We start from the raw sequence: 17,726 nt of genomic DNA, 5'->3' as shown, positions 1-17,726 counted from the left end.
CGTAGGTGGCGTCACGGACAATAAACTATCCCAAAACCCAATCCCCTTTCACTCACGGGCGAAGAGCGCCGCTCGAGTCCCGGGATCCGGCCCATCGCTCGAGCCACCGAGCAGCAGCAGCAGCAGGCCGCAGCAGCCGCAGCGGCAGCCGGACCCGAGCAGTGGGAGAGCGCGGCGTCCCCTCCTCCGCCCGCGACATCAACGAGGAGCGATTTTGTAACGATCCAAAATCGCTCCTAGGAGTCACACACAACGATATCGCTACAGCGGCCGGATGTGCGTCACAAAATCCGTGACCCCAACGAGATCGCTGTAGCGATCTCGTAGCGTGTAAATCCCGCTTTAGAGTGAAAATGACAAATCTTGGCACAACTTTCCAATTTTTTTTTTTGCATAAAAGCTTTGATAATTTGGGAACAGAGCGTCTTAACAACTTCCACATATCTAAGATACATAGTGTGATTCAATTCTCCCCTCACTATTTTGGTGTGAAATGTCTTCAGGTCTGCGCCAACTCCAGAGGTTCAGAGGCAAAATCATCACATCTAGACAATAGAGAAAGATAGGCATGAAGAATATATATTTTACAAGCATTTATTAACAAATCAACAAGATTTGGAAATATAATTATATACAATGTGATATACTTCAGAGTTCCTATCTCCAATCTGGGGCTGCGGTTTTTAGTAAATAAAGTAGTGGGCAACCTGAGATTAGTGAATTATCTAAATATAATCCAGTATCAAAAGCTTTCACAAATGTTCCTAAAGGCTCTCAAAAAGGCTAACAGTGTGCCAGCTAAAAATATTCACTGCTCCCCACACCATAATCCCGCCCACCTCTAGGCAATGAAGCCAGCGCCAAGTAGGTGGTATTATTAGCATGGGGAGCAGCGAATATTCACTCTCTTTAATATCGGGTACACATGATTACTAAGCCGCCTGCTTAATGCTATGACTGGGCGATCACGTGTGTCTACAATTAGACATTGAATAGTCAGTGCTCCCCAAACCAATAATCCTGGCTGTGGGGAGCAGTGAATATTCTGGAAGCTTACAGAAAGAAAATGTCCGTAGACCTTGAGAGCTAAGACGACATTCTAGACAATCGGTTTCAAGCAAAGACTGAAGTTTATTCCGAGATAGTAACAGAGCAGATAAGACAGGTTATGCGGCAGGATGACACACGCAGGTGTCTCGCAGAACAGCAGAATTAGCAACAGATGAAGAAGAAGAAGTGTCCCCCGAAAGGCGTGTGGGGCTCTTATACATGTTAGACAAAGGAAAGCTCATACTGCAGAGAAAGGCGTATACGTTGGAGAACAAAGAATATAATGATACATCATGACATTATTTAAGAGCATTGCGGTAAACACTATTGGATTCCTATGGGCCTCCATGATACTTTTCACTAGTTCAGCTGTGTCATCATTGCTGACATTTCTGATCCCTGAAGGCGCCTCTACTTCACATAACTCTTCACACACTGACAACTCTATTGACAACTTAATTTCTTTATCAATTCAATACACCTGCTATTCATGACTACACATCCCCATCTATCAACTGACGCAATTGTATTCTTCTATTTAATTTAACCTTTTTTGGACCTTTTCTTATACTTGCTAATTACACTGATGTCATCTCTATCTCCTCTCTGGGGGGAGAACTCTAGCCAGTGCATCTCATTAGCTGTAAAGTTAGTTTGCTCAAGTCTTCCCAAGATGGCTCTTAGATACAACATGGCAGCATATTATGGCTGACTATTCTCTAACACTTACGTCTGCGTGTAACTGAGGGCACATGGTAGTAATGTCATGCGCTTCTCCGCTTACATGGTGAAGTCACTTGCCAGCATCAGTAGAGAACACCGTGCACCGGGAGAGCGGAGGGATGGGGAGTGTGATCATTTCTTTTCTTATGTGTGCAGCGTGATGGGGAAATATATACCAGCATGGGCCCATGATGAGGGCTATATATATATATATATATATACAAGAATGGGGACATATATACTAGGACAAGAATCATATATACCAGGATGGGGATCATATATACCAGGATGGGATAAAGATGGGCAACATATAAACCAGGATGGATATACAGTATACATGAGGATGGGAGACACATCAACATTACCTGTAAGGGGCCCAGGATGGGTGACATCAGTACAGAATTAGGGGATTTTATCCCAGTAACAGTGTCAGCAGATCCCCCCCATAACAGTGCGTGATGACCACATTTTTTGTGTCAATCTTTTTCTCTATATTCCTCATTCAAAACCTAGGTGTGTCTTATGGTCCAAAAAATACAATAAGTTTAAAAAGAAATAAAAAATTTTTTTCCTTACAAATTCTTACTTGAGCAATTGTAGCCAATCTTTTTATAAAATCCTTTAAATTATAGTACATCATGATGGCTTCTCCTGTGTGACTCATCAGACAACAGGATCTCAATCTTAAAAACATTTGCCAAATTCTGAAAGCAAGAATGGCTGCTCCGCTCTGTTGGTTTTCTGATGGTCGGCAAGACTTGATTTACCAGTTAAACATTTCAATTATTCACAACATGAAAAAGGTTCCTTCCCTGTGCAGTTTCTTCACATGTTTAACAAGACCTGATTTCCTAGTAAAACATTGCCCACATTCTGAACATGAAAATGGCTTCTCCCCTGTGTGAGATCTTTGATGACTAACAAGATGTGCTTTCTGAATATAACATTTCCCACATTCTGAACATGAAAATGGCTTCTCCCCTGTGTGAGACCTTTGATGCACAACAAGATCTGATTTCTTAATAAAACAATGCCCACATTCTGAACATGAAAATGGCTTCTCCCCTGTGTGAATTTTATGATGTCTAACAAGATGTGATTTACTAGTAAAACATTGCCCACATTCTGAACATGAAAATGGCTTCTCCCCTGTGTGAGATCTTTGATGGATAACAAGATCTGATTTTGAAATAAAACATTTCCCACATTCTGAACATGAAAATGGCTTCTCCCCTGTGTGAGATCTTTGATGCATAACAAGCTCTGATTTCGCAATAAAACTTTTCCCACACTCTGAACATGAAAATGGCTTGTCCCCTATGTGAATTTTATGATGTCTAACAAGATGTGACATCTGGCTAAAACATTTTTCACATTCTGAACATGAAAATGGCTTCTCCCCTGTGTGCAATCTTTGATGCTTAACAAAAGCTGATTTCTGGATAAAACATTTTCCACATTCTGAACATGAAAGTGGCTTATCTCCTGTGTGAGATCGTTGATGCTCAACAAGTTTTGATTTCCGAATAAAACATTTCCCACACTCTGAACATGAAAATGGTTTCTCCCCTGTGTGAAGTTTCTGATGTCTAACAAGACATGATATCTGAAAAAAACATTTTCCACATTCTGAACATGAAAATGGCTTCTCCCCTGTGTGAATTTTCTGATGTCTGACAAGGCATGATTTCTGAATAAAACATTTCCCACACTCTGAACATGAAAATGGCTTCTCCCCTGTGTGAGATCTTTGATGCATAACAAGATATGATTTTGAAATAAAACATTTCCCACATTCTGAACATGAAAATGGCTTCTCCCCTGTGTGAGATCTTTGATGTATAACAAGCTCTGATTTCGCAATAAAACGTTTCCCACACTCTGAACATGAAAATGGCTTGTCCCCTGTGTGAATTTTATGATGTATAACAAGATGTGACATCTGACTAAAACATTTTTCACATTCTGAACATGAAAATGGCTTCTCCCCTGTGTGCGATCTTTGATGCTTAACAAAAGCTGATTTCTGGATAAAACATTTTCCACATTCTGAACATGAAAGTGGCTTATCTCCTGTGTGAGATCGTTGATGCTCAACAAGTTTTGATTTCCGAATAAAACATTTCCCACACTCTGAACATGAAAATGGTTTCTCCCCTGTGTGAATTTTCTGATGTCTGACAAGGCATGATTTCTGAATAAAACATTTCCCACACTCTGAGCATGAAAATGGGTTCTCCCTAGAGTTACTTTTTTGATCGTTAGCAAGGTTTATTAAACATTTTTCACACTCTGGGCTTAAAAATTGCTTCTCCCCTGTGTGAGATCTTTGGTGTTTAAAAAGATATGATTTATGAATAAAACATTTCCCACATTCTTGACATGAAAATGGCTTCTTCCCAGTGTGATATTTTTGATGGTCAACAAGATGTGATTTCCTGGCAAAACATTTCCTACATTTTAAACATGAAAATGTCTTCTCCCTTGTAGGAACCATTTCATCCGTTTCATATTCCACATCCCTTCTGTAACTTTTATTCTGCTTACAATTCTGTGATAAATGGGAATTTTGGGCTTGTTTGAAAAACTCAGATGATAGAGCTTTCTGAGGAAGGACTGGATTTATATCTGGGACAACAGCATGCTCTTCATATGTATCATGTTGGATACTTTCATCATCTGTTATAAATTCTGAAGAGATTAGATTTCCATCTGAACTCCCAATACAGTCATCTGCTAAAAATAAACACAAAGTTATTAATTTTTAATGATATTATCTTGAAAGTACATTTATTCTTTTAAACCATAACATCAGAAATTAAATTAGGGAAAAAATTATTCTGAATCTGTTGTCCAATATCAAGATCTAAAGGCCCCTTTACACGCTACGATTTATCTGACGATATGTCGTCGGGGTCATGGTTTTCATGACGCACTTCTGTCGTCGTTGACGACGTCGTTGCATGCGACACCTACGTGCGACTCCGAACGATCTTAAAAATAGCGAAAATCGTTGACATGACGTTCAGTTTCAAAATATTGTTCGTCGTTTGGAATGCAGCAGACATCTTGCTACGTTTGACACCCTGCCAACGACGAACAACATCCACATGACCGCCTTGGTCAAACAATATCTTGCTGAACGATGTAGCGTCGTATGTGAGATGGGTACATGTGACCGCTACAAAATGACCTATGAGCGATCTCGGCAAATTGTAGCAATGATCTGGGCGTGTCACATCGCTAACGAGATCGCTAGTGATATCGTGTGTAAAGCAGCCTGAAGAGTTACATCTTTGCTAATTCGGCTGTCTCATTCCTAGCACCAGTTCTCTGGAATGTACTACAGTAAATAATCTGATTGATTGTCACAATGTGACTGCAGGATAATGAGGGATAGGGGGCTCCTATACTGTCCCTCACACTAGGGGACCCTAAGCTATTCCTAACCTCTGGATTACCCCTGAAGATGGAGATGCCGGAGATGCCGGAGTCTCGTGCATTACTAGTCTCCTGACTAGATCTAATCTGTGATCCCCTAGGGAAGGAAGGGGCAGGATTATGATGGAAATACAGATAAAGACAGATGGGACACATTGCAAACTCACAAAAATAAACAGTGAGAGGCTAAGGAGAAAAGAAAGAGCAGGACGGCAGCAACAAAAATGACAACAAGGGTTAACACTGTGACGCCCTGGCAAAGCCAGGTTTTCACAGAAAGAGTTAATCCTCCTTGGTAACCTGATCCCACACCAGTGCAGCAGGACAAACCACCTCCCCCAGTGTAAGAGCAAAACAGAGCAGGAGGGGAGGGGCTGGAGCAGAGTGTGTGGAGAGAGAGACAGGAGAGGAGCCCGGAGTTGTAGCTCCCGGGCTGGTACTGAAGCGGTCTCCAAAAGGGCCGGGACGGGCTGGTAGTGAGGAAGGGACTCTGTGACCGGGGCAGGGTAGTGGCCCGCCGGTGTGGAAGGAGATCCTGGATCACTGCAGGGGAGCGGACTCCCCGTTCCCGGCTGAGGAGGAAAGAGAAAGAGAGTGGAGAGAGAGGCACCTGGCTGCAGGGAAAGAACAGGGGCTGCTGCACCGTGTGTGGGACACTTACACCCTCCGTACCGAAGGCTGCGGACTCCGGCAGTTTCTGGTTAATTCCTGACTCTGTGTGAATTTCCTTGCAAAGCGAACTGTGAGTAACAACATCCCCCGGTCCAACCGGACGCACAGCTCTCAGACCGTCTCCATTTCCACCCTGCACCACCTCACCGGGGTCCCGGGACACCAACACCCTACCCGTGGAGGGAAATCACCACCTTGCTGCCCACCACCATCCCCGGGATCCATTAACCGGCAGCGGCGGTGCTCCGTTACCTCACCGCACACCACGGGTGGCGTCACGGACAATCTCCCTTACCTAATCCCCTTCTTACTGTGGAGCCTGGGATCACAGACCGGGTCACGCCACCGTGATACTCACAGAAGTGACCCCGTGGCCCGGATCTGAGTACCCCTTGTCCCCGGGCGACACAACGCCACAACAGCTCACAGTAATAATGCACAAAAAACACCCATAAACATGGATCACAACACCTCACCAGATCAGTATAGGTAAATTATAGCTGCCATTAATGAAATAGTCCAGCCAGCATATACAGAACGAGAGCAAACAATACTTTCTCCTCTACAGCATGTGATCACAGACATTAACAAGCAGCCCAGCAGAGAATAACTCTTACTAGCCTGCCCAAGCCTGTGGTTTGATGCCTGCGTCTCCCTGCGCTGCTCACAGGCTGCAGAGAAATTAACATGCAAAGTACCAGAGTCTATCATTTCAACAGATCCTGACGCTGCCATGACAGTTGGCAAAACCTGCAAACATCTCCTTGAAACATTGATCCACAACATAGACAATTTCAAAGAGGATTTTTTGAAGACGAAAATAAAATAAAGACAGATGCTGGAAATTCAACTGCTTTGTCTGGGATTGTAACGCTGATGGCCTATCCTTAGGCTTTGTAACCAAAGCAGGTAGCAGGGTCTTGCAGCCTGTACAGATAAACATTAGGGTTCAAATTCATCAAGACCGGCGATGTACACTGAAAAATGACGTCAGGGACTGGAGTGAGATTTCTGGCATAGGGAACACCGCAGTTTGTTATGAATTAGAGAAGCGGTGGCATCACACCCTTGTTCTGGCCAAGCTCTGCCCATTTTGGCAAAGCTGGTTAAAATTGTCGTGAACACACACACACACACACACACACCAGCCTGTCTCCTCTTCAGCTTTAGACTCCTCCAATTGAGACGTTTGGTCACATGACGTGATGTCAAAATGGTCCTTAAGCAGTCCTATAATTGGTATATAAACACTGGGGCCCCTGGGAGAAAGGGGGCCCTGAGCAATTGCCCAGTTTGCTCTCCCTTACCCCTAATGCCAGTCCTGAATGCCAGCCTGTCCTCTGTTCAGTTCTTTTAGACTCCTGCAATTAAGAGACCTTTGGTTACATCATGTCACATGACTTTGAAGCCATCAAAGGTCCTTAAACAATCAACCTCACACTACAACTGATGGGGTCTTTAAGAGAGTGGGGTCTTGAGAATTTGCGCAGTTTGACTCCTCCCAACGCTGGCCCTGACTGTAACTAGGGCTTATTTATGGAGTAGGGCTTATATTTCAAGCATTCTTCAAAAATCCCATAAAATTGTGCTAAGTGTTATATTTGGACTATGTTTAATTTTCAGGTAAACGGTATTTATGAACCCTCTTCAGGTCTTTGAGTTGCCATCATAACAACATAGAGAAGGCACTAGAAACAAACAGAAGGAAAGACAATACATTTGAAAAAAAAAACAGAGCAGAAAGCCGAAAAATGTAAACACAAAATTAGTGCAGAAAGTACATGAGTAGATATCTCTTACTGGATAGAGCTGGAGGAAATACATCCTGAGGAACATCGGGGTCTTCTTGTTTACAGTCCTGTGGGAGAAGAGGACGAGGACATCTCTCTGGTGTTGTCCTCTTACTGGATAGAACTGGAGGAGACACATACAGGGACTGAATTCATTCCTTACATACAGATAATTATAGGCCGTGTGTATTTAGTCCTGTCTATTACCTGGTGATGTGAGGGGCTGGGGATCCTCCATCATGACGTCCTTGTACAGATCTTTGTGTCCTTCTAAATACTCCCACTCCTCCATGGAGAAATAGACGGTGACGTCCTGACACCTTATAGGAACCTGACACATACAATGATACCGTCACCCCCGATCCCTTCATAGCGTTACTGTATAATGTCCCAGCATTCCCAGCAGTGTCACCTCTCCAGTCAGCAGCTCAATCATCTTGTAGGTGAGTTCTAGGATCTTCTGGTCATTGATGTCCTCATGTATCGGGGGGTGAGGTGGAGGCCCCGTGATTGGGCTCAGGGGTCTTCCCCATCCCTCAGACACAGGTGCCTGACAGCGCTCACTAGAGGTCTTCTTCACTACTGTGTAATCCTGGTTATGGAGAGACACAGTAATAAATCTCACTCCAGACATCTCCAGAGTCCTCACCTCTCCAGTTCTGTCCATCTGTTATTCCCATAGATAAGAATGATGTAATGTGACGTCATCAGAATCTCTCACCTCTCCAGTAAGCCGGAAGAGGATCTCTAGGGTGAGGTGTAATATCCTCTCCGCCATCTTGTCCCTGTCCATATCCATCCTGGACAGGAAATTTTCTGAAAACAGATTAAAACCACTGAAAGAATCCGATATTATAAGGACCAAAATGATAAGGACATGAGCCGATATGTAAAATTAATGGAGATAATAATGGAGGAAAGATATCATTTGGGTAGGAAAAACAAAATTTCAACATGAAATGAAATAGCAAAACCGACCCACAAAAGTATTGCACCTAAAATTGTGTCAATGAAAACGTCGGCTCATCAAGCAAAAAACAAGTCCTCACTCAACTTCGATGTCGGAAAATGGAGACACAAACCGATTTTTTCATGTTTTTTTTTTTTTACAAAAGTCTGATTTTTATTCACTACAAGAGATGAGTGAACCTGGAGTTCGGTGTTCGGTATAAACTCAGACTTTTCCAAGATAGTAAAGCTCAGGTTTGGATTTCGGGGAAATAAAACTGAAAAACCCCGCCCTCCCCTGGAAGTGATCTGTTTAATGCTGCATGTGGACGGAGACCCGAACTGCCAATCAGTGACTTCAAATAAACTTCAGGTCAAGTCCAAGACCAGAACCGATCTTTACAAGTGTTCAGCTGGACCAGCAGAAGCCGAACGTCCACGGGTTCGCTCATCTCTAGTCACCACTGAGATAATAAGAAATGTGGACATCTGATATTGCCGCAATCACACTGACCTGGAGAATCACGGTGACCGCTCACTTCCAACACATCGTCAATGGCGTAAAAACAATAAAAAATTGCAATTTTTTTTTCTTTTTTCACCAATTCACTTCACTTTGAATTTTTACTTAAAGGGGTGGTTCACCCATTTTTTTTTATTTTCTGTAGGAGTTCTACTTACCTTTCTAGGCGTTTTCTCCATTGGCTTCGGTTTCCAGTTCTGGCACTGAGTGGCGCTATCCTGCACGCTCAGTGCCTGTCACATGACCCCCTGGAGCTGTGGCCGCCAGCATCCTCTGACGTCCCGGCATTTCCGGGCTCTCAAACTCGTTGGGTACGTCAGAGGAGGCTGGCACCACTCAGATTGAGTGACAGGGCTGTGGGCGGTGACTACCGCACATCACAGCCCAGCATCGAGGGGAGGAGCCGGAGGACGTCAGTGTGGAGACGGCTAAGCATCCTACAGATGTTGAGGCACGGGGCGCCAGTGTGCAGTACAGGGGGGGGGGGTCTTCAGCTGAATCCCCCCTGCACGTAAGTATCTGATCACACTCTCCACCCGCCCGCTCTGCTGCGATGTCAGGAGAGCGGCCGGTGTCGGGCAGTGTGATCATCTGCTCCTCCCAGCAGCACTACAGGACGCAGCAAGACACTGACAGGCATGTCACCGCTGTGCTCTGCCACCTGTCCTGCTGCATGGGCCCAACTGTCTTCACTCTGTCACCTGTACCACAAGTCACAGAGTGGAGACAGTTGGTGACAGAGCACCTCTGCCCCCCCCTTCTTTTCCCACTCTCTTCTCTCCCCCCACGCTTCTCCCCCTCCCCTCTTCCCCCTCTTCTCTGCCCCCCTCTTATCCCTCTCTCCTCTCCCCTCTCTTTTCCCTCGCTCTCTTCCCCCCCTCGCTCTCTTCCCCCCCGCGCTCTCTTTTCCTCCCCCCCGCGCTCTCTTTTCCTTCCCCCCTCGCTCTCTTTTCCTCCCCCCCTCGCTCTTTTTTCCTCCCCCCCTCGCTCTCTTTTCCTCCCCCCCTCGCTCTCTTTTCCTCCCCCCTCGCTCTCTTTTCCTCCCCCCCTCGCTCTCTTTTCCTCCCCCCGCGCTCTCTTTCCCCCGCGCCCTCTTTCCCCCCGCGCTCTTTCCCCCCCCTCGCTCTCTTTCCCCCCCCTCGCTCTCTTTCCCCCCTCGCTCTCTTTCCCCCCCCTCGCTCTCTTCCCCCCCTCGCTCTCTTCCCCCCCCGCTCTCTTTCCCCCCCCTCGCTCTCTTTTCCTCCCCCCCTCACTCTCTTTTCCTCCCCCCCTCACTCTCTTTTCCTCCCCCCCTCGCTTTCTTTTCCTCCCCCCCTCGCTTTCTTTTCCTCCCCCCCCCCTCGCTCGCTCTCTCTTTTCCCTCGCTCTCTCCTGGCATGGTCAGTACAGAAATCTCTCCATCGTGGAGGGGTGAGAGGGAGTAATAAACATGGAGTCCCTACTGTGTCTGTGTATTTATTTCTAATAAAGTATTTGTCTCTGTGTGGTCTTTTTTTTTTTTTTAAACCCTTTATTGGATATTCTTAATGGCCAGGTCAAACTTGGCCTGACATTAAGAATCTCGGGCTTTATACCAGCTGGTAAAACATAGCTGGTATTAACCCCTCATTACCCAGCGTGCCACCTGCCACCAGGGCCACTGAAAGAGTTGGATACAGCGCCAGAAGATGGCGCTTCTATGAATGCGCCATTTTCTGGGGCGGCTGTGGACTGCAATTCGCAGCGGGGGGCCCAGAAAGTTTGGGCACCCTTCACTGCGGATTCCAATCCCCAGCTGCCTAGTTGTACCTGGCTGGACTCAAAAATTCGGCGAAGCCCATGTCATTTTTTTTTTTTTAATTATTTCATGAAATTCATGAAATAAAAAAAAAAAAAAGGGCTTCTCTATATTTTTGGTTCCCAGCCGGGTACAAATAGGCAGCTGGGGGTTGGGGGAAGCCCGTAGCTGCCTGCTGTACCTGGCTAGCATACAAAAATATGGCGAAGCCCACTTCATTTTTTTAAAAAAGTTTTCAGGCAAAAACCTTTATAAAAAAAAAATGCTTCCCTGGATTTCTATTGCCAGTGAAAGTAACACCAAGCAGCAGTGGTTAGCAGCCAGTAGCTGCTTGGGTTACCCTTAACAATAGAAAATGCAGCGGGAGCCCACAAACAATGTGATTTTTTTTTTATTTTTTATTTTTAATGAATTGTTTAAAAAAAAAAAAAAAAAAAATCGACATGGGCTTCGCCCATCGAGCACCAGAGCATTTTACTGCTAAATTCATCCCAAGTAATCAGATGACTGCAGTGTCTGCCAATTACTTGTTCTGTGTCCCCCTGCAACCATTGCTGCGTGTACGGGCTGTGAGGTCAGCGGAGTTCACTCCAGCACTGGAGTCAGCTGATCTGAACTCCAGCCTGCACACGCTGCGATGGATGCAGGGGGACATAGAACAAGTAAGGTCTAAGCCACACGGCGAGAAAAACAGTGCGAGTGGAGTGCGATCAAACATCGCATACCACTCGGACCAATATTAGCCTGTGTGTCAGCACACATGAGCGATTATTTTCTCAGCCCTAATTGGACCGAGAAAACAATCGCAGCATGCTACAACTGTAATGCAAGACTCTCTCTTTTACCCATTCAAGTGTATGTGGTGAGAGAAAAATCGCACTGCACTTGCGGTACATCGGTGGACTACGGAGGAAAGAGGGAGAGAAATCCCTCCCACCCATCCTCAGTGCTGGCCCACCCCTCGAGTGCCGGTCCGCCCCCGCTGCTGAGGTCTGCTCGCAGAGTCGGACCTCAGTCGCAGGGACACACGCATGACACTCAGCTCTGCTGTACTGAGCGTGAGCCGAGTGTAATGCGAGGGGATCGCAGTAATCCCCGTGTGGCCCCAGCCTAAACGGCCGACACTTGAGTCAGCGTATCTGAACTCAGCTGAACTCCTGTACACACAGCCCGCACACGGTCACATGTGACCGGCAGCAGGCAGCGACTGCTGTTAAGGCTACATTCACATGACCGTTCCGTTTTTGCGGGCCACAAAAAACGGTCCTTTTTTTCATGGATGCATCCTAGTGGCATCCGTGTGACATCTGCGTGCCTTCCGTTTTTTTGCGGACCGCAAAAACGGAAGCAGCAAGAAAGATAAATAGATGAGTAGATATAGAGATGAATAGATAAATATAGAGACAGAGGGATAGAGGGATGAATGAATGAATGAATGAATGAATAGAGGGCTGGATAGATAGATAGATAGATAGATAGATAGATAGATAGATAAGAAATACATATATAATGTCTTACCCCCGGCATATTCTAAGCTGGCACCCTTTTGTGACTTTCATGTGGCACTAAGGGGTGCTTAGCCTTGTTTTTAGCCAAAAAATAAATAAATAATAAAAAAAAATGACATGCGGTCCCCCTATCTTTTGTAGCCAGCTAGGGTAAAGCAAACGGCTGCAGCCTGCAGACCACAGCTGGCAGCTTCACCTTGGCTGGTAATCCAAAACAGAGGGCACCCCACGCTGTTATTTTAAATTAAATAAATAATAATTTAAAACAAAAAACACGGGGTCCCCCAAAATTGGATCACCAGCCAAGGTAAAGCGGACAGCTGTGGTCTGGTATTCTCAGACTAGGGAGGTTCACAGTTATTGGACACTCCCCAGCCTAAAAATAGCAGGCTGCAGCCGCCCCAGAAGTAGCGCATCCATTAAATGTGCCAGTCCTGGTGCTTCGCGCCATCTCATCCTGTTGCCCTGGTGCGGTGGCAAACGGGGTAATATATGGGGTTAATACCAGATGTGTAATGTCACCTGGCATCAAGCCCTGGAGTTAGTGATGTCAGGCGTGTATCAGATATCCGACATCACCAACCCAGGCAGTAATAAAAAAAAAAAGACAACAAACACATTTTTATTTGAAAAAACACTCCCCAACACATTCCCTCTTTCACCAATTTATTAGAAAGAAAAACAAATCCAGGTCTGGTGTAATACTGTTATGTCCGGGTGGTGGAAACACTGGACCGTACACCGGGTTCCCCTGGTGAGGCAGCCAGGCCGGTCACCCCGCCAAAGGGTCTTGATGCACGGCAGCCGAAGCACTATTGGTAGCAAGCCAGTCCGTAGGAGATCTGGAAAGTAGATGTCGCTGAGAACACGGAGTTCTAGACGGTAGTCCAGGTGACGAGGCTCAGGGTCCGAGGCCAGTTTGAAGGGTCAGACTGAATCCGGAACCTGCTGAGCGAGGAGATGGGTCACCAAACGGAGCCAGGGACTGGAGACTGGTGGAGCTGCAGAGGTGGTGGAACTTCCGCCGAAGTCACCGTCAGTAGTACTGGAACGGACGTGGTCAGGACCAGCTGGCGTGGCAGGACAGGCTCTGCGAGACAGACAGGGGTTAATACTGGACACAGCAATACGGGGACCTGAACTCCTAGCTTACTAAACACGTAGAACAGGCCCCGCCCACCAGGAAAGAGAATCCTAATATACCCTGTACCTGTCTATGCAATTTCCTGTTTCTGGGTGCTGGCCCTTTAAGAGAGGGTCAATGACCGCGCGCGCGCCCTAATGTGCATGCGCGAGGCCCGTGTGCCAGAAGCCAGTCCAGGGAGCGGTGCAGAGGAAGCAGGAGTGCCCGGGTGAGTGTCCCACGTCGCAGAGGGGCACCGGGAGCGGGAAGCAGGACACATGGAGGGCGCAGGCGAGGAAGAAGAGGCCGGGACCGGAGTGGTGAGCAGGGAACGCCGCCGGGAACCGGGGAGCGGACCAGGGGGACCGGAGAGCGGGGCACGGGGACTGGGAAGCGTGACAGTACCCCCCCCCACCTCCCCGCAACCGGGACAGGAAGGCACGAATCAGAGGAGTGCCAACATTCTCCCGGGGCTCCCAGGACCTATCCTCGGGACCATAACCCGCCCAGTCCACCAGGAAGTATTGCCGACCTCGCACGGTCTTCATGGCCACGATATCCCTTACCACATAGATGTCATCGTCAGCGATGGGAGGAGGAGCAGTATCGGCACCAGCGGAGAAGGGACCAAGGACAACAGGCTTGAGCAAGGAGACATGGAAGGAGTTGGGTATCCGCATCGTGGCCGGGAGCTGCAGCTTGTAGGAGACAGCATTAATCTTGCTGATGACTTTAAACGGCCCGATGTAACGAGGACCCAACTTGTACGATGGCAACTTCAATCGGACATATCTGGATGCAAGCCAGACCAGATCACCTGGGGAGAAACACGGGGGATCCAGGCGCCTCTTGTCCGCATGTCTCTTCATCCGCAAAGAAGCACGCTCTAGGGAAGTCTTGACAGAGTTCCATATAGCTGAGAAGTCCTGGACCAGAGCATCTGCCGCGGGGACATCGGAAGCCGAGGATACTGGCAGCGGAACAGAAGGCTGAAGTCCGTAAACGACCTGGAAGGGAGAGCTGGAGGTGGACTCGCTGATGTGTTGGTTGTGGGAGACTTCAGCCCAAGGAAGGAGCGTGGACCAATCGTCGTGATGGATGTTGACGTAGTGGCGCAGGAAGGAAGTCAGGATCTGATTGACCCGTTCCACTTGGCCATTCGACTGAGGGTGGTAGGCCGAAGAAAAGTCCAAGGATACTCCCAGATGTTTGCAGAGAGCCCTCCAGAAGCGCGAGGTAAACTGAGTTCCTCTGTTGGACACAATGTGAGCAGGAAAGCAATGCAATCGGAATATGTGTTGTATGAAGGAGTCAGCTAGCTCCTGGGCAGAGGGCAGCCCGGCCATGGGAACGAAGTGAGCCATCTTCGAGAAACGGTCCACCACAACCCATATGACCGTGTGTCCAGAGGACAAGGGTAAGTCCGTAATGAAGTCCATTGCAATATGTTGCCACGGAACGGAAGGAATGGGCAGAGGCAGAAGACGTCCATATGGTAGGTGCTTGGGTGTCTTGTTCCGAGCACAGGATGGACAGGCTGAGACGAAGGTTGCGACGTCTTTATGGAGGGACGGCCACCAATAGTGACGGACAATCATACTCCAAGTCTTCTTCTGACCAGCATGGCCGGCGATCTTCGAGGCATGACCCCAGTGCAGGACTCTCTGTCTGTCAGTATCTGAGACATAGGTCTTCCCTGGGGGTATCTGAGGCAGAGCGACAGGAGCCACCGGAATAACTTTACTGGGGCTGATGATGGGCTGGAACGTCTCGTCCTCCTGCTCCACGGGCACGAAGGACCTAGACAAGGCGTCTGCCCGCACGTTCTTATCCGCGGGCCGAAAATGGAGTTGGAAATCAAATCGAGCAAAAAACAAGGACCAGCGGGCTTGTCGCGGGTTCAGTCTTTGGGCTGACCATAGGTACTCCAGATTCTTGTGGTCTGTGTAGATGATCACGGGGTATACTGCTCCCTCCAAGAGGTAGCGCCATTCCTCCAAGGCCAGCTTGATGGCCAGTAACTCCCGATCACCGATGGTGTAGTTGCGTTCGGGTGCCGAGAAGCTCTTGGAGAAGAATCCGCAAGTGACCATCTTCCCGGTGGAGGATTTCTGCATCAACACTGCCCCGGCCCCTGAGGAGGAGGCATCCACCTCCAAGGTGAACTGTCGGTTCAATTCAGGGCGATGGAGAACCGGGGAAGAAGCAAACGCCTGTTTCAAAGAGCAGAACGCGGCATCGGCCGCCGGTGGCCAGTCCTTAGGATTAGCTCCCTTCTTAGTCAAGGCAGAGAGAGTCGCAGTCAGGGCAGAGAAGTGCGGGATGAATTGACGATAATAGTTTGCAAAGCCGAGGAAGCGTTGGATGGCCTTCAGTCCGGAAGGAGGCCAGTTGAGGATGGAAGACACTTTCTCTGGGTCCATCTGCAGGCCAGTGTCAGAGATTACATAACCCAGGAAGGGAAGAGACGACTTTTCAAAGACGCACTTCTCGTACTTGGCGTACAGACGGTTCTCTCTGAGCCTTTGGAGTACTAGCTGAACGTTCTCTCTGTGGGTCTGTAGGTCCGGAGAGAAGACCAGGATGTCGTCCAGATACACCACGACACAGACATAGAGGAGGTCTCTGAACACGTTGTTCACCAGTTCTTGGAAGACTGCCGGAGCATTACACAGACCAAAGGGCATGACACAATACTCGTAGTGCCCATCCCGAGTGTTGAATGCGGTCTTCCATTCGTCTCCAGAGCGAATGCGAACCAGGTTATATGCCCCACGGAGGTCCAACTTGGTGAATACACGAGCTCCTCGGAGCCGATCGAATAGTTCGGGGATGAGTGGCAGAGGGTATTTGTTTTTTACGGTGATCTGGTTTAATCCCCGGTAGTCAATGCAAGGGTGCAGATCACCTTCCTTCTTCTTGACGAAGAAAAAACCTGCTCCGGCAGGGGACGAGGATCTCCGAATGAACCCCTTTGCCAGGCTCTCGGTGATATAGGCAGACATGGCCCGTGTTTCAGCAGGGGACAAAGGGTATATCCTACCTCTAGGAGGCGTAGTTCCCGGCAGTAAGTCGATGGCACAGTCGTAGGGACGATGAGGCGGCAGTACCTCTGACTCCTTTTTATCAAACACGTCCGTGAAGGACCAGTAAGCAGAAGGCAGTCCTGGTAGAGACTCTGGAACCGGAGGTCGTCGGATGGGCTGTATGGATTTCAGGCATCTCTCGTGACACGAGGAGCCCCATCGGGTAATTTCACCTGTACTCCAGCTGACCGACGGTTCGTGTGCCCGTAACCATGGGAGTCCCAGCAGGATCTGATGAGACATGTGCGGGAGGACGTAGAAGGTGATATTTTCGGTGTGCAGGGCACCGATCCGTAATTCCACAGGCTTGGTGATCAACGAGACGGTGTCAGAGAGAGGTCTCCCATCTACAGAGGCGATCACCAGCGGTTTTTCTAGTGGGAGAACTGGCACCTGGTACTTATCCACCGTGGCTTGCTGGATGAAGTTGCCTGCTGCTCCGGAATCGAGATATGCCTCTGCCGTGAACCGGGTCTCTTCTGTAGTCACTTGAACAGTCCATGTGACGGAGTCTGAGAGAGTCCCAGCACCTAGGGTGGCCTCTCCTACCAAGCCTAGGCTTTGGAGTTTCCCGGCTTCTCAGGACAGGAACGTAGCAGGTGTGTGCCATCTCCGCAGTAGAAGCAGAGACCCTTTGCTAGTCGTTCTGCTCTGCGTTGCTCAGACTGCCTCAGGCGGTCAATCTGCATGGGCTCGTAGGTAGAAGCGCCAGGTGACGCTGACTGGGGAGCGATGGACTTCAGTGGTGGGGAGGAGTGCCGTATCGGACGCCTCTCGCGGGACACCTCTTTGGATCGTTCCTGAAAGCGAAGATCCACTCGGGTCGCTAGAGCGATCAGGGCATCCAGGGTGGAAGGCACGTCACGACCAGCCAGCTCATCTTTAAAACGGCCCGAGAGTCCCTCCCAGAAGGCGGCGGTTAGGGCCTCATTGTTCCACCCTAATTCTGAGGCCAAGTTGCGGAAGCGGATAGAATATTGACCCACCGTCAAAGTCCCCTGACGTAGCCTGAGGAGCGATGAGGCGGAAGCGGAGGCGCGTCCGGGCTCGTCAAAGGTGATACGAAAAGCCTGCAGGAATTCCTG

At 48.3% G+C, this 17,726-nt stretch overlaps 1 protein-coding gene across 3 annotated transcripts in view; it reads right to left on the bottom strand.

Annotated features, from left to right (window-relative positions):
• Positions 1 to 886: 886 nt before the first annotated feature.
• Positions 887 to 17,726, bottom strand: part of LOC142259084 (uncharacterized) — an 81,605-nt gene continuing 64,765 nt past the window's right edge. For 2 of the 3 annotated variants that reach the window (XM_075331601.1, XM_075331602.1), the window contains exons 7-11: positions 8,398 to 8,492; positions 8,089 to 8,268; positions 7,884 to 8,007; positions 7,687 to 7,800; positions 887 to 4,509 (exon numbers count right to left, since the gene is read on the bottom strand). In XM_075331601.1, coding sequence (XP_075187716.1) covers positions 2,561 to 4,509; positions 7,687 to 7,800; positions 7,884 to 8,007; positions 8,089 to 8,268; positions 8,398 to 8,492 — 2,462 coding nt within the window. In that variant the 3' untranslated portion in view covers positions 887 to 2,560. The remainder of the gene's footprint in view (positions 4,510 to 7,686; positions 7,801 to 7,883; positions 8,008 to 8,088; positions 8,269 to 8,397; positions 8,493 to 17,726) is intronic. The other variant, XM_075331603.1, reaches the window with a different exon arrangement.

Source organism: Anomaloglossus baeobatrachus (assembly GCF_048569485.1).
Source record: "Anomaloglossus baeobatrachus isolate aAnoBae1 chromosome 5 unlocalized genomic scaffold, aAnoBae1.hap1 SUPER_5_unloc_25, whole genome shotgun sequence".
NCBI lineage: Eukaryota > Metazoa > Chordata > Amphibia > Anura > Aromobatidae > Anomaloglossus > Anomaloglossus baeobatrachus.
The sequence above is the reverse complement of the archived record's forward strand: the minus strand, read 5'-3'. Positions and strand labels throughout refer to the sequence as shown.